This window comes from Microchirus variegatus, assembly GCF_963457635.1.
Source record: "Microchirus variegatus genome assembly, chromosome: 5".
NCBI classification, from domain to species: Eukaryota; Metazoa; Chordata; class Actinopteri; order Pleuronectiformes; family Soleidae; genus Microchirus; species Microchirus variegatus.
Window position 1 is genome coordinate 32068420 of NC_139806.1, and position 26905 is coordinate 32095324.

Here is a 26905-nt window from a genome sequence, read left to right on the forward strand (position 1 = left end):
TTGAGCAGGTAAAAAAAGAAACAATATATAAGTCTTAAGAGCACTTTATTTAACAATCGTTAACATATACAATATTTTAAACAGTGGAATTACATATCATTAAAATACCTGGTACACCTTTCTATTTACTATCAACTGGAGTTGGCCAAAACAGTGTTCTCGCTATATGTGTCTGCACAGTGAAATGTACAGTTCTGTGATTGGTCAAAGTCTCCAATAATTTGGGACAGAATTACCAGCTGTTCATGAATTGTTTAAATTTCATCATCCACCCATCCACGTGGACCCTAGTGTGGACTAAGGTGAACCAACTCGCTGTAGCACACACACCTTCAAGTCCAGTTCCTCTTGTGCAAAAGAGACAAAAGAAACTGTCCGCTGCTACAAACACATGTGCACTTCAATGCTCAAAGAATAAAAGGACATTAAAAATAGAGCAGTATTAACACAACAGCAAAAAATGCAAAGTGGCTTTTGAAAAGTGTGGGCCTAAGGATGTTAACAGAGTCCAGAGGAGGTGCAAAGGTGTAACTCCTTTAATCATGTCATTTATATGAACCTGAAATATATATTATAAAGAAAAAGTAGAAAAAAAAAAGATTTAATATATATTTCATGTAAAATCATCATTAGCGGTAAATAAAAAATGGATTACTCATACACAAATTACCCTGTGTATGTACAGAACAATACAATTTCAGTCATATAAATAAGTGTAATCCATCAGTATACGCGTTACCAAGCAAATCCTTATTATCACTGGCTGGGGACATTTGCAAATACATCGCAAAGGATTTTTTTTTCAGTAATCGACCACATGTGAGAATTGAACACAGAGCCGTGCAGATTGGTGGCTGTGCTGCAGTGGGAGGCGTTCACTCTCCAGTGAAAGTGGGGTTAGCCACAGTGGTGGTGGCGTTCTGGAACAGCGGGTTGTCAGCCTGGTAACGGAAAAACCTTACTCTTAGTTTGTTTTTCGTGAGTGAAATTCAGCATAAAACAAATGTTGGGCAAAATACTGACAACGACAATGACAATATTGTCACCCCACGTAGCCAGCATGTCCATGTGGGCCCCATAAGGGTTATATTTGGGCTGACAATATGGGTCCCAAGTTTGTCTGTGTTTTCCATGGTGCTCCCACCCTTGTGAGTTTCCCATGTGGGGCCAATGTTACTGAAACCATTATGGGATCTGCATAATTTGCCCACTTTAAGCCCCTGCCCAATTAGTACCCACCGAAGCTTCACCCAGGACAGGGGTCTGCAACCTTTAGAATGAACAGAGCCATTTTGTCCCCTCTCCCCCCAAATAAAATTATTCTGGAGCCGCAAAACCTATTTGATCCTTAAAATGAAGGTAAAATCACATGTAAAGTTGTTGTTTTACACATATATACTATATTTAAAGAACTACAGTTTGTCGCATTTTGATACCAAACCTCTAAAGTGTAGAAAAACAACTTTGAGATGAAATGTTATGTACAATTTTATGTAGTTTATGTCTGAAAAAAATCTGCCTGGCCTAAGTACATGGATCTAAGAATGGACAGGACTCCAAATGTGAACTTCTTCATGTATGCATCACTTTAATGGCTTTCAGGGGAGGTTTTTACAATTGGATGTGATGGACAAAATATCAAAAACACTTATAGTTACGCCTTTAATTTGACAAAAAAAGTGTGAATAACATGAAAAGTTGTTTTCTTCAAAGTTATAAGGAGCCACTACAGAGGGGCTGAAGAGCCACATGAGGCTCTAGAGCCGCAGGTTGCAGACCCCTGACCCAGGAGCTCAGGGGTGGAGTGAGTCGTGTTGACTGCTCCAGATGGGAGCGTGTGAATGGGTATGAAAGATGTGTGATAGAAAGTGCCATCGGCTTTCAGTGGTTATCACTAGAAAAGTTCATCTATAAATACAGACCATTCGTACCCAGGGAGCCTGGAAAGGGTACGAAGTGGGCAAATGGGTGCGGGACCAGCATGGATACCAGCAACAAACCCACTTGGGACCCATATTGTCAGTCCTTATGGGTCCCACGTGGACATGCTAATTGCTAAAGTGCTTATTAAAGACCTTAGGGGACTTTTGACCATTGACGGATTAGGATTAGTTACAGTGAAGAAGCCTCTTGGACCAAGAAAACCATAATAAAATGTCCAATTGCCACTTATTCAGTGACTTTTGGTAGTCTTGTGTTATTTAGCTTTTCCGAAGATAGTCTGGGATTAAATGTTATATTAATATTTGTTATTTTATCTAAAAGTTGCCCCCTTCACAATTGTTCATCTCTTCATCCTTCTGCCAGGACTCAGGTTCAGTTAAATATATTAGCAGTCAGGGGTTGACCATACAATCCTTTGTTACAACAATCTAAACGTGATAATAATCATAAAAAAAAGAAAGGATCTCACCTCTGCCCATCTGGATTTTTTCTTTTCATTTTCAAACTTCCGGAACTCTTTCAGGTCCCTTATGTGGATCAACAACTTGATGAGCATCAGCAGCATGAAGCCAATAAGAGCCACTGCTGCTATGGAGCCTCCGATTATAGCAATGACGCTGGTCGGCTCTGGACAGACTGGGAGGAATGATAAATGAGTTAAAAGTGTGCCAACAGGTTTTTTTTATTAATGTTATTTATTAATTTCATGGTTTTTTTTATCAATTGGGGGTCAAATTATACCACGTTGTCCAAAATGTGACAATTTTTTGGAAAAACAAATTTTGGTCCAAAATTTGACAAAAATGTCATACTATACTATGTCGTTAAAAATGTTAACATTTTTGGGGAAAAAAGTTTTTGGTCCAAATTTTTACAAAAACGTTGTACAATACTATGTCGTCCCAGATTTGAAAAAAAAATTTGGTCCAAAATTTGACAAAAATTACATATGCCGTCCCAAATTTGGTCCAAAATTTGACAAAAACGTTGTACAATACTATATCGTCCCAAATTTGAAAAAAAAAATCAAAAACAATTTGGTCCAAAATTTGACAAAAATGTCATACTATGACGTTTTTTTATGTCTTTCAAATTTTTTTTACAAATTTTTGGAGAAAAGTTTTTGGTCCAAAATTTGACAAAAACGTTGTACAACGTCGTCCCAAATTTGAAAAAAAAATTCTAAAAAAAATTTGGTCCAAAATTTGTCAAAAATGACATATGCTGTCTCAATTTTGACAATTTTTTTCCAAAAAAATTTGGTCCAAAATTTGACAAAAACGTCATACTATACTATGTTGTTCAAAACTTTTTTTTTTTCAGTAATCGACCACGTGTGAATTGAACACAGAGCCGTGCAGATTGGTGGCTGTGCTGCAGTGGGAGGCGTTCACTCTCCAGTGAAAGTGGGGTTAGCCACAGTGGTAGTGGCGTTCTGGAACAGTGGGTTGTCAGCCTGGTAACAGAAAAACCTTACCCTTAGTTTGTTTTTTGTTTCAATTGGGGGTCAAGTATCTCGAGAGGAGGGAATCAAACCTCCAACCTTCCAGTTTGAAGATGAGCCAGTGTAGGTCCTGACTCCACAGTAAAAGGTCACAATTACAGCTATAACTATAGTTACTATAGCATTTCACTGTGAGTGGATCAGGTTGATTGGGTGCCATGATTCATGTGAACCATTAAGGGGCGTCGGACTCACTGCTCATGGTCTGTGAGGTCATCTTCCAACCAAAGAGAGGTTTGATCCATGGCTCCTTTAGTTCAAATGGCAGTGTGTGTCTGGACAACACCTGACCCAAAACGGGTACCTATGTTCCCCGGGTCCTATGTTCCCCGCTTTGTATGTGACCGGGGAACACAGGACCCTTTCTCTAACCCTAACCCTACCCTTTTTCAAAAAAGGGTCCTATGTCCCCCTATCACATACAAAGTGGGGAACATAGGACCTTTTTTGGAAAAAAACGGGGAACATAGGACCCGGGGAACATAGGTACGACCCCACCCAAAACTGCTCTTCTGTTTCTGGTTTATTTTGTCTGTATTTGTGTTGTTTTCCATCTTTAAAAAGTGGTAGCATTTGGGGAAATGTTGATAATGTGTCTACATGTCAATGTGTCCTTGGGCAGTGGGTTAATGGGTATGAAAGCTTGTTTCATCAGGAGCTTACCTCGCTCTTTCAGAATCTCAGCCCTGTAGTTGTCATCTCCGACCAGTTGGTCGAGCTTAAACGTCACCCAACAGCCCTCCGAGTCCTTCTGCTGACACTGCTTGCTTGTTAACAGGAAGTGGTCCACCTTCTGATGATAGACACTCTGGCCGCATGCCGCAGAGCAGTTCTTTTTCAAAGGGCCGGATTCAAATCCGAGGCATTCAATGCAGTTCCTGAAAGACAAATCACAATGAGTCAAGCCTTCAGATCTCTCATTTTATTTCATATATGAAAGGCTTGTACTGGCCAGCCCCATTCAAGTAGAAAAGCAAACAAGAGATACATACGGTGGCCAACAGGGGCAAACGCACTACAAACCCCAAAACAACAGCAAATAACGAAACGCCAGCAAATAAGAAAGGGAATATAACATTGCATCTCGTCATTTAGAAAGGATACCTCGATTGTTAACTTGCCTTTATTGCCTTGTTGTGATTGATTTGTTTTCACTGTTGTATTTTGAATAAATAGATCGACGAGATGCAATTTTATATTCCCTTTGAGGTATTTTGTATATGTGTATATGTGTACTGGAAAAGTTTAAATAAAGTTAAAAAAAAAAAAAGTTTTGGCCCAACACTGCGAGTCAACAGGTTGGTCGAAGACCTGCACGACAGCGCCCCCCACAGACCCGGAGCATTTCCGTTTTCTTACATGCTGGCGTTTTCTTATTTGCTGGTGTTTTGGGGGTTTGCAGTGCGTTTGCCCCTGTCGGCCACCGTAGATACATAATAATAATAATACTCTTTATTTAAATGTCCCTTTGAGAACTCTCATAGTCACTGTACAATCAAAAACAACACGTGATAAAACATGGATTAAACAAGATTTATACAAAAGATTATAACTAGATAGAAGAGAATAAAAACAGATGATAATGTGGAGTGGGACAGTGGCTCAGGATTATGAGGAAGGCCAGACTTAAATAAAACAAATATGTGTTGTAGTTACATATCACCACTAAACGTGCACTATTGCACTGCTTATTCATGTGCCGTCTCTTATTGGCTGCCATAACCTACTTTCTGGAGTCACAGCATATTATTCATACTCCTTCCAACGCAACACAGCCTCTTATTTGTATTGGCATCGTGTTTTTTTTTCTTTGTTGTAATTATTGTTGTTTTTTTTAATCTTGCTTTTGTCTTTTCCCTTTGTTTCATCACCTCCACCTACATTCAGTTTAGAGCATTGGTTCTCAAAGTTGTGATACCTGAGGGCCAATTTAGGAACCCAACATTGGACTGAGGGCCGCCAAAGGGAAAAAACTGAAAGAAATCCCATTTGTAATAACTATGGCGTCCAAAATTTGACAAAACCAACATACTATACTACATTGTCCAAAATGTGACAATTTTTCTGAAAAACAAACTTTGGTCCAAAATTTGACAAAAACGTCATACTATTATGTCGTAAAAAAAAAATATATTTTTGGTGAAAAAAGTTTTTGGTCCAAAATTTGACAAAAACGTTGTACAATACTATGTGGTCCCAAATTTGAAAAAAATAAAATAAAAATAAAATTTGGTCCAAAATTTGACAAAAATTACATATGCCGTCCCAAATTTGGTCCAAAATTTGACAAAAACGTTGTAGAATACTATGTCGTCCCAAATTTGACAATTTTTTTCAAAAAAAATTTGGTCCAAAATTTGACAAAAATGTCATACTATACTATGTCTTTCAAATTTTAAATTTTTGGGGGGAAAAAGTTTTTGGTCCAAAATTTGACAAAAACATTGTACAATGTCGTCCCAAATTTGAAAATTTCTTTCAAAAAAAAATTTGGTCCAAAATTTGACAAGAATGACATATATGCTGTCCCAAATTTGACAATTTTTTCCCGAAAAAATGTGGTCCAAAATTTGACAAAAACGTCATACTATACTATGTCGTTCAAAATTTTACAGTTTTTGGGGAAATAATTTAAATGCCAAAATTTGACAAAAAAGTCATACTATACTGTGTCACTATGTCATCCAAAATTTGATGACATAATAAATACAGTTGTACAGTTTACACTTATTGGTCTGTATCCAGTAATGTCCAATAAACGTTTAACAAGCTTAGTAGCTCTTGGATTAAAACTATCAACTGTAATTCATTGCGGGCCGCCAGAAATGTTCCTATGGGCCGCCATTGGCCCCCGGGCCGCACTTTGAGAACCAATGGTTTAGAGTATCCAGTTAACCGTTAATCACCAAAAAAATACTATAAATAAAGTGAAAACTAAACATTGCTTTTAAGTGAATCCTTGAAAAATAATTTGAAAGTAAAATAATTTGGAGTCTCACAGTTTGGTCTGGCATGGGTCAGGGCAGCCGAGGCACTGCTGGCAGTGTGGCCGCTGGTATCCCCCCTTACACTGACAGCGGTTGCATTTGCAGGTTCCTCGGTCGAAGCAGACGGAGTTGTTCAGCGTACGACAGCCTTCCTCGGATTTCTTGCACTGACAGGCTGAGCCCTCGAAGCCATCATAGCAGGTACACGTGCCACATATGCAGTTACCGTTACCTGTGAGATCAGGTGAGACTTAGGACTTTACAAACAGTATTTACATACGCGTCTGTGTTATATTTCCTTGCATTTTAGTGCATTTCTCTAATCAATCAACCAACCAATTGCAGCTGTAGTTCAGAGGGTCGTCTGCAGGTTTACTGCTGTACATGTTGATGTGCCCATGGGCAAGACACAACTTGTTCATGGTGGCTGTGCCAGCAGCATGTGAATGGATATGATGGAAAAAAGAGCCACGTACTGTATATGCATAGATGTATGTTATGAACGTGTGAACTGTAGTGAGTAAAGTGTTTATTAAGGGTTTATATTATACTGATATATATGTAGCCGAGATTCATTTTATTTTATTGTATTTTATTTTGGCCATCTATTTCACATCATTTTCTATTGTGAACTCCCCCAAAATTGTTTTTATTGTAAATAGGTTCCACATTTTTTGTTTCCCTGGGGAGTAATTTGGCGTTGCACCTGTGTGTCGAGCTTCAGGGAGCACTGAGGCTCTGAGCTGGTAAGTTGTGTTAGCATCTTTCTCCCTTTGATTTTTAAAAAAATAATCTTTTTGTTGTCACTTTAAAATAGTTTTGTTACAATGCACGTGCATTGGTTTAAATCTTCATTGTGTAGGTAAACTCGTACGTTGTTAAATTGTTACAGAAACGGACTTTTATGTGCTTGAACGAGTGCGTGGGTTAGCTTAATGCTAGTGGCAGTGAGCTAAGGACACCGCTGCGTGTCGCTGTTTGACCACTATGTGGGGGGTAATTCTTTTTTTTAGAGATGGGCAAATGAAGCCTCATGAAGCTTTTGAGGCTTCTTCCTGATTGTACCGAAAAAAGATTCGAAGCTTCAAAGCTTCAAAAGAAAGACGCTACCAGTGACATCTAGTGGTCAGCTGCAATTATAGCAGCAATGAACCTCCAAATGATTCACACATCATTGATTCCAGTTCCAACGCAAAAGCAATAAAGTCATTATTAAGCAGATGTGTCTTCATTCTAAGAATCATTGTTCACACATTAGTGTTATTATAAAATGTCAATTGACTAATAAAATGTTACATGTGTTGTCCTGTTATTACCTGCAATTACTTGAAACATGTGTTTTGGAGGTGTGACTGAGTTTGTGAGAAGTTTTTATGCAATTCAGTGGAAACCACTTATGGTTATGACTTATGATTGTGATGTAACATAATATGAAAAGATTCAAATGCAACATGGTAGAGGTACTTTTGTGAATATGTGAGATTGTGCTTGTGCTACAGTGTCAAAATAAAGTGAATATGTGCATAAGGGAAATGTGCTTGGGGGATGTGTTCTTGTTGTGTTGTGAATGCTTGTGCTACAGTGTCAAATTAAAGTGAATATGTGCTTGGGGATGTGTTGTTGTTCTTTGTTCGTCATGTTGTGAATGCTTGTGTTACAGTTTATTACATGTTTTTATTTAAAAACAAAATTTGCTCAATCGTGCTTGGCTTCAAGCGGCTTCTTTTCTGGCTGACGATCTCGCCAGCCTTAGAAAAGATCCTCTCGCAGGGGACAGAGGATGCTGGTGTAGAAAGATACTGCGTGGCAATGATAAAAAGGTGCGGGTAGGCAGACTTCTGGAGGAGCCAATATTTTAGCGGGTCCTCTGTCCTGGGCAGTAGTTTGTCCTTCAGATATCTGGATAAGTAAAGAAAAAAATGCAAGGTCATGATCATTTCAGAAAGATATGAATACAAAGTGAATTAGAATATGTAAAGTTAAAATGTTTTACCTCTGGACCTCTGCTATTGCACTAGCGGTACAATTGGATGGACGTTGTGCATCCACATGGTTATCGAGTAGGTCCCAGAGGCTGTTGTTTTGGACAGGGGGTGGACCCTCTGCAGGTGGCAGTGGCAGAGCCGGTGCAGGCATTATATTTGCACATTCTCTAGTGAGCCTTTCCACCGCTGCCTGACAGCTCGTTGAGCTGCAGAAGCCCACCTCTTTGAATCTGGGATCCACTAATGTTGAAATTGTTAACGATGTTACCTTTTCCAGCATGGCACATTTCTCTTGCAGGTTGGTGTTTAAGTTGTGAACCAAGTTGCTTGCGATATGGTGTGTTACTGTAGCACACTGTCTTACACCTTGGTGCTTCAGCATTTTCACCATGGGTATAACCTTTGATCCAGAGACCCTCCTCTCTGTTGACATCTCCTCAGTGGCCTGGTGGAAGGCAGAGAGGACTGAAACGCACTGATGAATAGTTTCATATTCTTCCGCAGAAAATGGCAGGAGGGGGGTGTTGAGGCTGCTGAGGGCTGCACCCAGGGGCTCCCTCTGCTCGTACAGCCGCTGGAACATTGAGAATGTGCTGTTCCAGCGGGTGTCCACTTCTTGCACAAGTTTGTGCTCAGGTCGGCCCATCTGTCTCTGGATTTCACAGAGCTTTTCTTTGGCTGTGGTGCTGGACTTGAAATGCCCCACGATTTTGCGTGCCCTGGTGCGTAGTTCATCCAGGTCAGATGTCTGCGTCAAGGACTTCTTTACCACCAGATTTAGCATGTGTGCAAAACAGTTAATGTGACGCACATTCAGAATAGTAGCACAAGCAACCATATTAGGTGCTGCGTCTGTGACCAGACACCTCACTTTGGCACGAATTCCCCACTCTGCCATCAGAGTGGCTTTGGCCTCTGCAATATGTGCTGCAGTGTGGGACCGGGGGAATTGCTTGACACCAAGCAAGACCGTTTTGAGCTGGACCTCCTCTGTGACGAAGTGCCCAGTCACTGCCAAGTAGGCATCCATGTTTATGGAGGTCCACATATCTGCGGTTAAACAGATAGTGGACGCCTTTGCCACTTCTGCCACGGCCTGCTCTTTTTTTATCTTATATTTTTCCTCCATCATCCGTTTCAGGGCCTTCCTTCCTGGGATCGTATAAGTTGGATCCAGGAGGTGGACAAAGGCCCTAAAGCCTTCATTCTCCACCACAGACAATGGCTGTGTATCCACAATTACTAGGTTCAGCAAGGCCTCATCCAGCTGTTGCTTCCTGGACACTGATGAAAGAAAATTATTTAGGTTACGTGTGCAATATTAAATCTTATTGTATATAAATCTTATAGACTCAACTGAAGAATAGGTTGTATTAAATAGTTACAATACCAGAAGGGTCAGCAGGGTGAGCTTCAGCTGAGGTGCTCGGCTGAGAAGTTGCTGCATCCTCATGCTTGGCACGAAGATGCCGCAACATAGAGGAGGTGTTATTCCCATACACCAGCTCTCGTGAGCATATGAGGCACTGAACCTAAATTTAAAAATAAACATTAAAAAATTTATTTACACCTGATATTAAAACAGTCAAGATAATATGAAGTTGAAAATAATACAAGCGATATCATAACATTCATTCATTTTCTGTAACCATTACATGTTTGTAAGTGTAACAAGAAGATATTTTGCAATGCCATATTATTTTATATATATTATATCTCATTGCTCCTCAATGCACAAGTGAGCGCCACAGGAACTCATTCCTGCCTGTGGCCATTAAACTGTATAACTCCTCTCTCAAAACAAACAAAGCATAATTATAATTACGCATTTGTAAAGCTAATGATTTCACTGTATATATCTGTTTACTGTATTTTAGCTCGTTTTCTACTACTTTGCACGGCGCAACTGGAACAAAAGCAAGTTCTCCCCGGGGATCTATAAAGTATTCTGATTCCGATTATAAAACACCTACCTTAGTGGGTGACACAAGGTCGAAGTGTTCCCATACACGGGAACGCTTTCTTCCACTCGGATTCTCCATCACTCAAGTAGGGTTGTCGCTGTCAAAGGTCTGTAATAACGCAATGAGGCGGGGGGAACACTGGGCATCTCGGTCTCTTTAAAAAGAACGAAGCCGCGCCAAAGTTTCGAATCAGTCACCTCACTTCCGGTGGTTCGTTGTGACGTGTGAAGCTTCAAACGTCATCGGTCACGTGATCGCGGAGATTTGATACAAGCCTCGACACAGCGCTTCGAACCAGCCTGCTTCAGGAAGAGCGACACAAGCTCCAAAGCCTCGGTATCGTTTGCCCATCCCTACCGTTTTTTTTTTATCCTGCAGAGTGGAGCGAGATGCATGTTGCGGACTGTGTGACGCCTGTTTGTTTTCCCTGTTTTCTCCTGAAAGGTATGTTCTGTTCTGAGTTTTTTTGTCATAGTTGTTTAATTATATGTTTAATTAAAATTATATAAAATGAGTTGACGGGAGTGAGTTGCAGTGTGTGTTAAAGACCCTTTTCTTTTCCTTAATATATCTTTATTTTGTTGCTTAATGATGTGTATATTTTATATGCTGTTTTTTATTTAATTGATCTTTTGGAGACTGCTTTATTTATGTTTGATAATTTCCTCATGAGTGAGGGTTGTTCACTACAGTCAGTGCTGCAGGCAGGAACACAACACAAAATGTGAAAATACTGAAACACAACGTTTTGTGTTTTCTTTTCTAAAATGTAGATTTGTTTCAGGATTTGTAAAAGGGATTCTAATTTGTTTCGTCATGAATGCAAATTTTTTGAAAAAATGTTTCACACTTTTTAATATTGTTTGACACTTACAGGCCACTGTAGTTTTTTTTTTCCATTTACTGTACTATTTCTTTACCCTACCTTCACCTTATGTGATTACCTTTATTAATTACATTTAATTCCAATATATTTGCATTGTCCAAATTAAAACATACATTATCTCAGGGCACTAGTAATTGTATAATTACATGTTGCACATAGAAAGTCCAAGAGTCTAGATTATAGCGAGAAAGAGAAACCCAAGAGTGAACTATGAAAAAAAAATGAGTTATAGTCTGCAGACTCCATGAGAGGGAAATGTCAGTGTGAAATATCTGGGGAGTGATTAACTCAGAGCCTGGACGCCATAACCATTTCTATTCTGATGCAATAAACAGTCTAACATTTGTTTGATACACTGCTATTGAGTAGCCTTGCTAGATAAGGTCTGTATCCAGAAACTGTTCATTGGTTTCAAAACGACTTAACAAACAGAATGCAGTGTAAAGTAACAAAAGCAGTGCCTCAGGGCTCACTTTTTATCCTCAATATTAATAATATTGATCAAAATGTAATGCTGATGACACTGTGTACTGCACAGCTCCCACCCCAACCCAAGCACTTGACCAGTTACCACTGGTTTTTTAATACTTTTATCATTTAAAACTGGTGTTAAATGCAGACAAAACTAAAGTCATGGTCTTTTCAAATGCCAACACCAAGCACCAAGTACAGATATCTTGTTATTTTAAATGATGAATCGCTCCTTTTTTACTCCACATATAAATCAGCTGGGTTTTCATTTCAGGATTAAATCATATGTCTTACTTTTTAATCTAAAAAGAGTGGTTGCTGCCACTTTTCTGTCGGTTGTGGGCTATGGAGATGTTGTGTACATGCACACCTCATCCCAGAGTCCACATGCCATTGATACTGTGTATCACATGGTCCTGAGGTTAGGGTTAGGGTTAAGGTTCGGGGTTTGAGGTTCAGGTTAGGGTTAGGGGTTCGGGTTAGTGTTGGTTTATCACCAACTTGCAATCTCTTACTCATTTTTGTATATGAGCGTGTTGATTGGAATTCTGAAAAAACATTGGCGGATAAACATTTACAAAGCTATTCTTGGTCTTCTCCCCTTGTACCTGTTGACTTTTATCAATCAGTGGACATCTGAATCAGCTTTGTTCCCAGGACGTTCTCTCACTGTCTGTCGCAAGGGTCAGAACTGAACTTTGTTTAAATGTAACTGTGCTCTGTTTTTCCCCCTCTGCTTAAATAAAGGTTAAATAACTAAACTAAACTAAACTGTTTGAAATGTCTGACTGAAATGATATACAATCAAAGTTATCAGAAAATAACATTTAAAACACAAAAAATACACGTTATGATGAACACGATCATGTAATAAGTAAAACTGTACCTCCACACAGCTTATTCTGGAACTTTTCACAGTGCTCGTCATCACACTCACAAAAGTCACCATGGTAACTTTTCCCACTCTCTGTGGTGTGGCACCGGCATCGACCGCACACGCAGTCTCCTCGACCCTCGCACTCTGTGCCGTTATCCCTCCGACAGGTCGCCCGTAAGGAGTGGCCACTTTTCTCGCCGATGGCACACTCGCAGAACTGACCGATGTGGCCTTCGTCGCAGCTAAACGACGACACGAAGAAATGAATAAATGAACCTATAAAATCTGTCACAAGTGAAGATAAATAGCCGAAATAATGCATGCTGAAGTGTAAAATGCTGAAGTGTAAGAAAGGGCAGATTCTTTGGGAAGTGAACTTTTAACATACACACCCATTGAAAGATGGTAATCAGTGTTTACTAAAGAGGGAAATAATGATGTTCTCACGTGTCTTGTTTTGTCCTTAACCAAAATAATTTGTTATTTACACCTTAGCAAATCCCGCAAGTGTTCCATTTACTAAAAGTATTCAGATAGACCTTGTGGTCACAGGGATTATACTAACGTCATTTTTGGGCAGAAATAGTCTTAGGGCTTAAAGGGTTAGTGATTTCTTTGTCATAAGTAGCAAAGAAACAAGAAAACGTTCACATTTTAGAAGCTGAAAAATCAGACAGCTTGGTTGTTATTTAAAAAACACAAATTAATTTATTAAGCAATTATTATTATTATCCATCCATTATCTACTGCTCTATCCTCCACATGAGGGTCGCGGGGGGGTGCTGTGCCCATCTCAGCTGACATTGGGCGATAGGCGGGGTTCACCCTGGACAGTTCACCAGTCCATCAATTAATCAAATAATCAAAAATCAATGCATCCCTAATGCATGCCTGCAGTGCAGTACATGCTGTACATACATGCATGCATTCATACACACATACAGTACTCACTTACATGCATACATTTTTATTGTTTTGGTCACCCACACCTTACGGACCTCATGCTGGTAATATACTGATTTACTGTTTTCAACATTTTCTGGACCAAACAGTTCATAAAATAATAATAATCAAGATATTCATTGATTATGAAAGAAATAAATGTATATCGACATATGCTGCAATGTGTGTTAATTCCACTCAGTGACAAAGGGGATCTATCGTGCAGTATAGTATAGTAGTATTATAAACCAAATTACTTTGACAAAGGTTTTTGTGTTAATATAAAAGCAGTTAAAATACACATACAATTTACATTAAGCCACTAACAACATGACATATAGGAGGGCTCAAAGAACACCAGATGTGAAATGCTAAAAATCAGACTTCTAACTTAGAATAAAAAGAATAAAATAAGAATAAAAGCTTACGTAAGTCATAATAACATTGAGATAACGATGCAACCTGCACTTTCTTACCTGCAAATGCCACAGCTGACTCTCCCCTTCATCTGACAGTGAGAGTGTGTGCTGTCATTGGGGTCCTCACACAAACACTCGCAGTTTGTCGACAAGCTCACCGTCAATGTGTCTTTAATGCCCAGTGGACTGATGGTGAACGACTGGCCCTTCATACAAGAGTGTGCTGTCACAGTGACATTAAAAGAGATCTGGAAAGGGGGGGGAGTCGGACAGAATTACAACAGTGAGCACATACACAGAAATGAATGGTGGTCTCTGTCATTATGTCATGGGAAAAGTGAGCATACTGTAACTCGTAATTACCTTGATTTGTCTGTATTTTTTTTTGGTAAACATCCCAACACAACATATGTTGTGTTTTGCTAATGCTGGTCTATTACCAAAACACAACGAATGCTGCCCTATGCCGGTGTTGGGAGGTCATGTTTTGCAGACATGTTCAGGTCAGGTCCCTGGTCTCACATATCATGTTTCGTGCAGATCGATCATTGCACGGCAAAGTTTGTTTGCACTTCCTGTTTAAAATGCCCAGGGATATCTCACCTCTAATCCAAGAGGCTTCTTCAGTTCTGAAGGTTTGAGGTAAAACCCAGGAAATGACAGTGTTCGCTCCATTTACATTATAATGCATTATATTTAAGGCGCCTTTCAAGACACTCAAGGTCGCCGTACAAAAACAAAACAAAACAAAACAAAAAAGGTAAGAGCAACGGGTAGAGGGTTAAAGAGTCAGAGGGAGTAGGCCTGTTTAAAAAGGTGGGTTTTCAGGTGGGATTTGAAGATGGCAAATGAAACAATGTTCCTTCATTACTCAGATGTCAGAGTTGGGAATGACATCACCTCCAAGTTCCCAGATACCCAGAGAAGGTCAGGGAAAAAAAAAAATCATGGAAGCTGGGCTATCCATTGTTAACAATACCAGTCAATACCTCGAAAATTCTGGGGCAAAATATCGATTGTGCCTGCTTCTTGCTGCTGATTTTTTTGGGCAAAGTCCGTAAACGTGTTCAGGGTAGTTCCCTTGTCTCACATATCATATTTCGTGCAGATCGGGCAATGTATGGCTAAGTTACATTTAACTTCCTGTTTTGGGGCGTTGCACTTCCTGTTGGTAGGTCATCTTTTGCAGACATTTTCAGGGCGGGTCTCTGGTATGAAGGGTTCAGGTCCCTACTGTGAAACGTGGGCTGCATTCTGATCATGTTTTTGACAGTTTCTCATTTTGTGTTTGTGGAAATTATTCACGTTTTTTTGCGATTTTTGTCACCGTGGTTACTCGAAAAACACTTAGAAAAAGTCATAGCACACGATTCCCATTCAAACCACACATTTTGATATGCGGGGGTCTTCTCAAAACTGTGGGAGGAGGCGCCAAACGAGGGGAAGAGGAATAATAGTAACAATAATAAGAAGAAAAACAAAGACAATATCAATAGATGCTTGCGCTGCAATGCATTCTAGGCATACTAGTCACAACTACCTTCATTACTGTTTAATTGGGATATCTTTTGATGTCGCGGTCAATTACAGTGATTATCACTTCAACCCACGGATCGGGAGGGAAGTATTGTTTTTAGTGGCTCCGTCTGTCTGTCTGTCTGTTTGTGTTTCTGCACTTGCCGATATGGCCAACAGAGGCCGCCAGAGGCTTGTTGCATGAATGGGGTGATGTCTGCTATCCCTGATTGCCTTGTTTAGACTGATTTTAAAGGCATAGATTGTTTGTATTTTCGCTGTTTCAGGGCAGTGCCCCGATCTCATAAAATTAATATTTAATAAATTCATAAATAATGATTTAATTATTTTTATCAATCAAATTATTGCCACTAGCTGTTGATCCCCACTATCTATTTAAATGCACCAAAACACCAGGTCTAATTCCCTGTATGTGTACATGTACTTCACGATTACTAATTCTGATAATGGTGACCTGGATGAATGAGAATCTCCGCAGAGATTCCAAAGAACTGACCTCGTCTCCATCGTGGACGTTGTTACAAATCCCTTTGCTTTCACCCGCCGGTCCTGGATTACTGCAGATCGGAGTATAGACCACTCTGACCTGGTCAGGGAGAGTGTCGTGGGTCACAGTAACGCTGGAGGAAAGTCGCTGTCACGGAGGACATATTTGAGAGCATTAGTAGATACAGTTGATAACACGTTGGTCACATGTAGCTCAATGGGTGACGGAGCTAAGACTCACCTTGTAGGCACTTTCAATGAGATTGACCACGTTGTCAGAATTGGCTGTCAGAACTCCCACCTCTGACTTTGGAATCATTTTCGAGAGTTGCTGAGAGAGAACGTGGTGGTGCGATACATTCCGGTGAGTGTGAGAATGTATAGGTTTTTTTTATGAGTAAACAGTAGTAGTAGATTTTCATTTACCTTGTACACATCCTCCATATTTTTTGTCACAGCAAATATAGGCTGAATGTTGTTTTTTTCCAACTGCCTGGCCAGTTGTCCCACAGACGGGTAGTCCTTTATGCAGCAAATATAAACATTTGACTTGAACCAACACTTTTCGGAATTAATAATTATGGAGGCAAATAATACAAAGCTTTGCCCTTGGATAGTATAACATGTGGCTCCATACTCACCAGATTACTGCTGCTGCCATAAAGACTGGATTGCATGTGGCACTGTTCATCATTGGGTTCAAGTATTCCTGCCAGTTTTCCATCACCAGCCATGTGGAATCCAGCATCAGTGGTTAGTACAATCAGCCGAGTGCTGCTGTTCCTCCATCCGATTATGTCCTAAACAACAACATCATCATCATTTTTGACCATTCATCGAGTGAGGGCGCCTCCTATTGGCTATTCCCCCGAAGCAGCTACACAAAAGTGCAAAAGTCACTGTCCTTGATAAGGATAAAGTCCATGATATGAAGCTTAGACTACTACTCAACTACTACAAATATAAAATACTACTACAAAGCATGAAATGAGTGTATTTCAAGGACAGCTCAGGTTGAAAGTAAGAAAGGTTCGATGTTTGTATTGGACAAAGGATGTTGGAGATGAAGCTGCCATGACAGGAGGAAAAGAGCTGGACCGCAGGGAAGGTTCATTGATTGTGTGGAGGAGGACATGAGGACAGTTGGTGACTGAAGAGGACACAAACAAGGGATCGGACAAGACAGAGGCAGATGATCAACTGTGGCGACCCCTAAAGGCCACATTATACTTCTCCGACTGCGTATGCGTTATCCGTCTGCGTCACCACGTAGACCACTCGAGCGTTTATACTTCTGCGTCGTGGTGACGGACACGCGCTGCAATTTCCCGCCCGATCAGTAGGGGTCGCTGCGCAAGGTTGTTGTGCTTCTGGCTACAGTGAGCAATGGCGTCGAGAGAGAAAGACAGTTGTTGTTGAAACAGTGGCCGTTTCTCACTTTTCTGTTTCCCAGAACGCAGTTTTAAGATCATTTGAGGCGAGAAATTGGCCATTTAGAGTCTAAACATGTGCTGTGTGTGTTAAGATATGACGTATTTATAGTTTGGCAGCGGCATTATCGGCGGGGATCAGCTCCGCCTCTGTGGACGGTCGGGTGCGCACTGTGAGCCGGCACAGAGCAGCTTAGCTCGGCCTGTCCTGAGGACCAATCGCAGCTCCTGCCGTCTCCGTTGTCCCTTGACGGAGTGACGGACACTTAAAAAATATTTCGTGCAGTCGGAGACTAACCTACGCAGAGAACTTTAGGCAGAAGTATAAATTGGGCTTAAGTAAGAAGAAGATGCTACAAAGCAACCTTAAAAAGACAAGAACAAGCTGTAGATGACAGTGTGTGGGACAATCACTGATTGTGAATTTCGTCAAGGAAAAATAGGTTTTGTCTAGCGTCTTTTTTAGTTTCTTTTCATTGATAGTAGTTGGTGACACTGTCAAACAATCTCCAAACACAAGATGTCGATCATTTTCCTAAAGTATGGTATTCGCTGTCTACGCGTAAATGCAAGGCCGGGAGATTTTTTGAGATTGAGATTATTCCACTCTGGGAGGCATTTTCAAAATATACCATTTCAGGCCACCCCCCCCCCCCCCCCCCCCACTGTCTCTGTGTGGACAGAATGCCGCTCCTGCAAAAAAGTATGCGCGTTCACATAAACCCGTTTCAGTGTGGATGCTGATTAGACGGCAGAACGCCAAAGAGTGGTGCAAGAGCAGATTAATGGCGGCTCGACTACTATAGTAACTGGTACCAGGTAAATTTTTTTTAGTACCTTTTCTGCCGAGATTCCAAGCGAGCTGAGGCAATACACAAGAGTCTGTGCTCCGGTCATGGAGGAAATACTGAACAAAGTGTTGTAATTAACGGATTCTAATGATTCGCTGAAAACAACTGCTTTACAAGTCACTCGTTTGTGTGTGTTGCGTGTAAAACAAAGTCACGGCAGTTGGCAGTGATGACTCGTTGAGTAGTTAAAGGTCACATAGAGTGGTCCTGTTGCACATAAATGTTAGTTATGGAGGTCTACTTACAAATATTAACTTGTTTTTATGGTCAAAAACCTCCTAGTTTCTGTAAACTAGCCGATAGAAATCCTCTTTTCTGACAGTGTTTTTCTGCTGTGAGACTTCAGAGTGAACTTTCACCCCCAGAAGACAGAGTCTTGTGATTGGCCAGTACTATCCAGCACATCCGTTCTCAGAAGCGCAGCGCCCTCCTCTGGAACGGCGGATGCACTGCTCCTAATTATCAAAACATTGTTTTAACAGTGTTTAAAAATAGCTTCTTCACGACTCCCCGCCGCAGTCCCTTTATGACTTTAAACCAGAGTCAGACCCAGAGTCAGAAGACACTGTTGCTCGTGAAACACCTCCACAACGGACGTTCTTCTTCTTCTGCGGTTCAATGTACGTAACCGGATGTGCCCGGACTACCGCCCCGAGGAGGACGATCGGTTGTTCAGGAGAACCGCTGCTTACGTAACTATTACGGGATTTTCAGTGATCTCGTTGAGCCCCGAGATTACAATAAAACACAACGTTCTCAGCAATGGCTGAACTGTTTGTTTCGAACCGTCAGGGCTTCATAAACAAGGTAATGACGCAGATACACACCAAAAAAAACAGCGATAATAGGAACTTCCGGTCTAGTTCCGCTTTAATATTTTTGTAGTGGAAAACCAACCTAAAGCGAGGCAAGGCAAGCTGGGACCATGGTAGAAAAATGGCAAGAATTTGAATGCAGTAGCTGGTGTTTGACCAGAGAGGCAGAAGATACCGATTTTTATTGCAATATGCATAATTTCACTACCAAATTGTCAAGATTTGCCCCTGGATCAACAAATAACATTTCCAGATACCTGTATACTCTGGTTTACACCTGAAAAAAAGTGGTTTAGAGGTTGAGTCATACTTTAGGGTTCTTACCCCACACACAGCAGCCTGCATTATTGCATCCAGGCTTCCCTCTGGAGAGTCCAAGTTCCCAGAGATGTACTGCTGTTTCACTTTGCTCTTGAAGTCCTCCTCCTTAGGCGTCAAGCTCAAAACATGCCTGTAACCAAAGGCGGCCTGACACTGCTCGTTATGGTCGTCACATGGTCGCCTCAGTTTCTCTGGATTGGTGTTCGTGTAAGGAAGGACCGTCTTATCAACGAAGGCACCGAACCCTGGAGTCATAGAAATAGCTTTGATTTATTTTTTTTCCATTTCAGTAACATTTCACATCAATCTAATTGTATGGTAAATGCTAATGTATTACACTTTTATATGATTATTCCTTGGATTATAGATTGTTCCAACATGTCCATGTTGTGTGGCAGTACATGACCATGTTTGTTTTCATTTTATTTATTTGCCTAGATCAGAAGTAGCAATCATCATTTTAATTTCAATGTGTTGTTCAATGACAACAACAGCTTTGTTAAAATCGCTTGTTCTTCTGTACCTTTTTTTTGGGTCACCACCCCCTTTATTTTTCACCTGATTTAAAACATTTGTACATCAAAATATTTGGCTTGTTTCACACAACTTTGAAATTTGAAATTTGTTCTGTTCAATAGGCAATTTGAGTGAGAGGGCAGGTCAGAGGCAGACAATAGACTAATTAGCATACATCAGTATTTTTCCAATTATGACAGATTCATATGAATGAATCCCACGGTTGGTGTAGTGGTTAGCACTCTTGCCTTTGCAGCAAGAAGACCCGGGTTCCTGGGTTCGAGCCCCGTTTGGAACAACTTCGGAACAAGTGCCTTTCTGCAAGGAGTTTGCATGTTCTCCCTGTGTGTGCGTGGGTTTCCTCCGGGTTCTCCGGCTTCCTCCCACAGTCCAAAAACATGCGATATGGGGATTAGGTGAATTGGTCACTCTAAATTGACCGTAGGTGTGAGTGTGGGAGTGATTGGTTGTTTGTCTCTATATGTGGCCCTGCGATGGACTGGCGAACTGTCCAGGGTGAACCCCGCCTATCGCCCAAAGTCTGCTGAGATAGGAGACTTTGGGCGCCTCCACCCCCCGCGACCCTCTGGTGGAGGATAAAGCGGTAGATAATGGATGGATGGATATGAATGAAGATACAAGATGAAGAGTTCAGTCTTCTTACCAATTTGAGCGTGAGCAGTGATACGCTTCAAAGCTGCAAACAGACTCTGGCCCAGTCCTTTGACATTTTCCAGGTCGTCTTTCATGGAGTAAGACAGGTCCATCAGGTAGTAGAGATCAACAGGGTAACCCTCTACTCTTTTAAAAGTAACACTGAAGGTGGTGGGAAGCCCTGCAAACACAAGAGATGAGGAGATGATTGAAGAGAGACGTCGGATGCGCAGAGACGTGATTATTGAAGTGGTTCCTCTGACCAAGTCTCAACTTCAGACTGATCTTCTGTGGACTGAGCTGTACGGGCTCCTGCTGGTTGAATGAACTCGACAGTGGTTTGTTGGCGATGATTCTTAGTCTGTTCCTGGGGGAGATGATCTCTACGTCTTTGCAGCCTCTCGCCATCAGCTGAGCTTTGGTGTCGCAGCGCGCTGCTTCCTGCTCACCAGGTTTGGTGAAATTCTAAATAAAGGGGAAAAACAACACAAACCATGTATTAGCCATGTATTCAATCTACAGGTATGAAAAAAAAAGAGAGTTGCCTCGATGATACAACAAGCTCTCTCCACAGCGGTGGTATGAGAGAAAACAAAGGCTAACAGCCTGCTGACGGGGTCGTACCTATGTTCCCCGGGTCCCATGTTCCCTGTTTTTCCCAAAAAAGGTCCACTTTGTATGTGACGGGGGAAAAAGGGTAGGGTTAGGAGGATTAGGGTTAGAGAAAGGGTCCTATGTTCCCCGGTCACATACAAAGCGGGGAACATAGGACCCGGGGAACATAGGTACGGCCCCCTGCTGACTGAAGAGGTAAATGAAAGAGATGGAGGGCTAAAGAATAAACAGGATATTCTCCATCAAGATCTCGACTCAGTGGGAGGGTAGTAAAATAGTAACAGACCCACCCATAGCTGAGACTAAATATAGTGACACAGTTACTAAGTTGGCAGCACGACATCCCAGAACGAGATCCAGTGACGATCATAATGGCAGATATGAAAATGGCCAAAATGAAGCGCTGGACAGCACCAGGACATGATCCACGTCTACTGGCTACAGCCAATATATTTATTTATAGTAATATTTTATGCATCCCAAGCTTATTAATGCTTTATACCAGGGGTTCTCAAAGTTTTGATACCTGATGGCCAATTTAGGAACCCAACATTGGACTGAGGGCCGCCAAAGGGGAAAAAACTGAAATAAATCCCATTTGTAATTATTTTAATGACCAGATTGCAGTTCTACATTTTAGCGTTAAGTAATAAGCATTAATATAATGTAATTTAAGCATTAATATAATAACGCTTTATAATTTTGTGGGTAATTACCCAGTATTTTGGCCATTGTTCTTACCTTCTAATTACAGGTTAATACCAAGTAACACATTTCTGTTACCATGTATTTACTGGGTAACTAGAAATTGGGGGCTGTAGCTACCTGCTTATTACCAGCTTATAACCCAATAATACACTAAAATTCACCATATAGTAACCATTTAAATACTCTATTTTTGTTTACACTTATTGGTCTGTATCCAGTAATGTCCAATAAACATTTAACAAGCTTCGTACCTCCTGGATTAAAACTATCAACTGTAATTCACCGCGGGGCCGCCAGAAGTGTTTCTGCGGGCCTCCATTGTTCGGCCGCACCGAACCAATGCTTTATACAATATGCTTTATGTCAGGAGAAGATTTAACGATTAGATTAGAAAGAGAATAAAAGACGCAAAAGAAGATCTATGCTGTAATAACGCCGGTTGGTGGTTGGAGCGTCAGTGTGGTGCATGTCATTACCGACCTGTACCGGAAACTCCGTTCTGCGCATGTGCTTGGCTTAATTCTTTGAACCGTCGATGCTCAGACACCTCTCTTTCCCGCTCAGTCCAGGATGACGCAACCGATCGTAACCGAATTGTCTATTCGGTATCACGAGTGCGAGCGGGTTTCAAACGTTTTCAGAGGATTTGATGATATTCGCGGCATACGCTTAAAGGCCACATTATACTTCTCCGACTGCGTATGCGTTATCCGTCTGCGTCACCACGGAGACGCCTCGAGCATTTATACTTCTGCGTCGACGTGACGGACACTCGCTGCAATTTCCCGCCCGATCAGTAGGGGTCGCTGCGCAAGGTTGTTGTGCTTCTGGCTACAGTGAGCAATGGCGTCCGAGAAAGAAAGAGAGAGAAAGACTGTTGTTGTTGAAACAGTGGCCGTTTCTCACTTTTCTGTGTGACGGAACGCAGTTTCAAGATAATTTGAGGCGAGAAATTGGCCATTTAGGGTCTAAACATGTGCTGTGTGTGTAAAGATATGACGTATTTATAGTTCGGCAGCGGCGTTATCGGCGGGGATCAGCTCCGCCTCTGTCAGGACGCCCGGAGCGCACTGTGAGCCGGCACAGAGCAGCTTAGCTCAGCCTGTCCTGAGGACCAATCGCAGCTCTTGCCGTCTCCGTTGTCCCTTGACGGAGTGAGGGACACTTAAAAAATATTTCGTGCAGACGGAGACGACGCAGAGGCTCTTCGACAGGTTCTGCGTCGACGCAGAGTCTCTACGTAGCCTACGCAGAGCACTTTACGCAGAAGTATAAATTGGGCTTAACGCACAAACTCAGCCCATGTACGTATTGGCTCAATCAAAGACAGTTGGATATTGTACTCCTCACAGTCTCTGCGGGCATAACTTATCGTTTACGAGTCCAATGTGTGAGAGTTGGCAGCTATGCCTCATCGTGAAGGACCACCAGAAAAGGACAGTTTCATCCAACAACCTGCCTCAGCACAACATGGTCACCATCACTGCGAAGATGAGTAGGCAGTAACACCTGTAGGGCCTTCGTCTCTAAGAAGACATTTTGATTCCTTGGGCCACATTTTGGGCACCGAAACATGTTTTCCCCATGTGGCTGAGTCAAAGACAGAACAAAGGTCCTTTGTCACACCTCCATCTTCCAGGATCCCCACAGAATTCACACCCCGGTGACCAGGGCTCAAAGGTCATTGGTCAAACCTGGCTCAAGACCTCTCACGTTCACTATAAAACTGGTGAGCACCTTCAACTCAGCCTCTCTTTGTGAACGGCAGTCTCTCAGGACTGCTGACTTGCTGGTGGAGATACCGAGGTGGACACATCAACCAGATTATCTATATAACTATATATGTATAGACATGTTACATCTGTGATCTTACATCTACAAAAATACAGCATCCTTATACAGCTACACATGCTACGTCGATATATGTACCGGGTACCTATATTTATAGATGTACTGTATATACCATTGGTTCTCAAAGTGCGGCCCGGGGGCCAATGGCGGCCCCCAGAAACATTTCTGGCGGCCTGCAATGAATTACAGTTGATTGTTTTAATCCAGGAGCTACTAAGCTTATTAAATGTTTATTGGACATTAATGGATACAGACCAATAAGTGTAAACAAAAATACTGGGTATTTACCTGGTTTCTATATGGTGAATTTTAGTGTATTATTGGGTTATAAGCTGGTAATAAGCAGGTAGCTACAGCCCCCAATTACTAGCTATTTACGCAGTAAATATATGGTAACAGAAATGTGTTACTTGGTATTAACCTGTAATTAGAAAGCAAGAACTATGGCCAAAATACTGGGTAATTACCCAGTAAATTATATTAATGCTTAAACTACATTATATTAATGCTAATATTACTTAAAGCTAAACTGTAGAACTGCAATCTGGACATTAAAATTATTACAAATGGGATTTATTTTTGTTTTTTATCCCTTGGTGGCCCTCAGTCCAATGTTGGGTTCCTAAATTGGCCCTCAGGTATCAAAAACTTTGAGAACCCCTGGTATAAACACATACAATTGATTTTAGAGTAAATGTCACTTCTTACCAGCTGCTGACACCAAACGCAGTATGGTCCAGATTTGATACAGTCATTGCAGGAGTTAATCACCGACTTTGAGCAAACTTCCGCTTGTTGACACGGTCCTGCAAGAAAAAACACACACTTTATTCAGCACACGCACTCCACCAGGGAGCTCAATATCCATCAATACTACTGGTGCTCAGTGTTGCTTTCTGATGCTAATGTTTTTTTATTCACCATTATATTCTGTCAATAACAGATTAAGGTGATGTTGGGAAATCCCTGCATCCCTGTACACTGCATGTACAGTATGTGTAGCTTAGAAATATGATGGCCTAAAATAAATATAGCTAAAATATTAAGACATCAGCAGGAAAATATAAATAATATAAAGAACGAGCACTTCCCTTCCTTTTACATGAGGTATTTAAATGTAAATCTTAAACAATAATTTTGAAACTCTCTTTCGGGATTTATATGAACTATTCAAACACATGTCAATAAGGGATATGAAAGCTCACCATTTCTACTCATCAGCAGGAGTAGAAGAAATAACCCACAGTGATTCATCTCCTGATGACAAAAAAGAAAAAACATTTATTTGATCAGTACAATAAAATATGAACATTTAAATGCAGGACTATATTGGTTGATTTAAAGCTGGACGGCATCTGAACCATCTCTACCAACTATAGGTGTTTTTGTGTGTGGAGTTTTCATGGTTTTCCATAATGTGTCCTTCTGTTCTCTTTGTCTGTGGCTTCTCCAGCTTCTTTCCCAACGTTATCAGTTCTAAGAGATTGTTTAAAAAATATGGATGGAACACTTACAATACAATACAATAGTACTAAAATAACACAATACATAAAAAGGGAGAAGGGGTGCAGAGCATTGACTGGCGTCTCCAAGTCAAATATTTGTACAATTAGTGTTTTCTACAGTAACACTTTACAGCATTGGTTCTCAAAGTGCGGCCCGGGGGCCAATGGCGGCCCGCAGAAACATTTCTGGCGGCCCCGCAATGGATTACAGTTGATAGTTTTAATCCAGGAGCTACTAAGCTTGTTAAATGTTTATTGGACATTACTGGATACAGACCAATAAGTGTAAACAAAAATACTGGGTATTTACCTGGTTTCTATAAGGTGAATTTTAGTGTATTATTGTGTTATAAGCTGGTAATAAGCAGGTAGCTACAGCCCCCAATTACTAGCTATTTACCCAGTAAATATATGGTAACAGAAATGTGTTACTTGGTATTAACCTGTAATTAGAAGGTAAGAACAATGGCCAAAATACTGGGTAATTACCCAGTAAATTATAAAGCGTTATTATATTAAGGCTTAAGTTATATTAACACTTAAATTGCTTTATATTAACGCTCATATTACTTAACGTTAAACTGTAGAACTGTGAATTTGGTCATTAAAATGATTACAAATGGGATTTCTTTCTGGTTTTTTCCCCCCCTTTTTTTTTTCCTTTGGCGACCCTCACTTTGCTACTGTAAATGGTTGCACTGGATAAGAGACTGCAGAGCTGTGGTAGGTTTCCAGCAGGGGGCGCCATTAGCTTAGTTTACAGCTTTTTCCCATTTACATACACATATATTGTACTAACATGGTTCCAAATTACTAAACTCGGAGGGTGACTTCAATAGCCTCACTCAAATATTCGGAAAATCACAGTTTTGCGAGTCTCTGAACCTCGCCTTCAAAATGCAATAACTTGATCAATCTGACTTCAGTCATGTGTCAGTATAATATAGGTGTACAGTGATGTTTTATTAGTAAAAAACACACCATGTAGTATGTTGTTTTCTAAATACACTTCTGCACACTTTGTGTCTATGTAACAACCTCACTTGATCGTTTCTATGAATCGAATTGACCGATTCTGTCACTAATAATGCTGTTATTACTATGAACACTTTTTTTTATCATTTGTAACATAAATCTTCTGGTGACTCAGGAGCTTTTCTAAGAGCTTTAACACTTGAGTTCTGCTTTTAAATACCATGAAGATAAATATAATATTTTTGACCCGGATTCCCAGATGAAGAAGGTTGCGAAATTGTGGCCACGAAGGAGTGATGCAATAACAGTTCATTAGAAACGAGCTCTGTTTACAGTCGACACTGTCGTACTCATACATCACTACATCTTGGGAAAGTGAAAGGGTCAGAATATTCTGCAGAAAGTGCAGCAAACCTACGTTTTGAGTCAGACAGATTATTATCACAATAACATTGATAACACAATGTGATATAATGCAAGTGCAAACAATTGAGGATCAGTCGGTTAAGTGCGTCTTTCACTAATCCAAAGTTTCATCATTGATATTACCACCTGTCCAAATGTGATAAAATTCTAAAACGCTACATCTGCTAAAATACAGCTTTAATGTTCACCTATTCTCTGACCATTTGCCAACTCATCATCAAAAAGCAAGCGTTTCAT

At 40.8% G+C, this 26905-nt stretch overlaps 1 protein-coding gene across 1 annotated transcript; it reads right to left on the bottom strand.

Moving 5' to 3' along the window:
* Window positions 1-113: 113 nt before the first annotated feature.
* On the bottom strand, window positions 114-26905 carry itgb2 (integrin, beta 2; the record flags this gene model as incomplete). The annotated part of the gene is made up of 15 exons (XM_083889728.1): window positions 114-941; window positions 2414-2580; window positions 4112-4326; window positions 6448-6667; window positions 12628-12860; window positions 14037-14227; window positions 16012-16149; window positions 16243-16332; window positions 16428-16523; window positions 16643-16801; window positions 19422-19663; window positions 20599-20769; window positions 20852-21053; window positions 24471-24568; window positions 26869-26905. The coding sequence occupies 15 exons, from the start codon at window positions 26903-26905 to the stop codon at window positions 876-878; spliced, it is 2325 nt and encodes a 774-aa protein (XP_083745854.1). The 3' UTR covers window positions 114-875.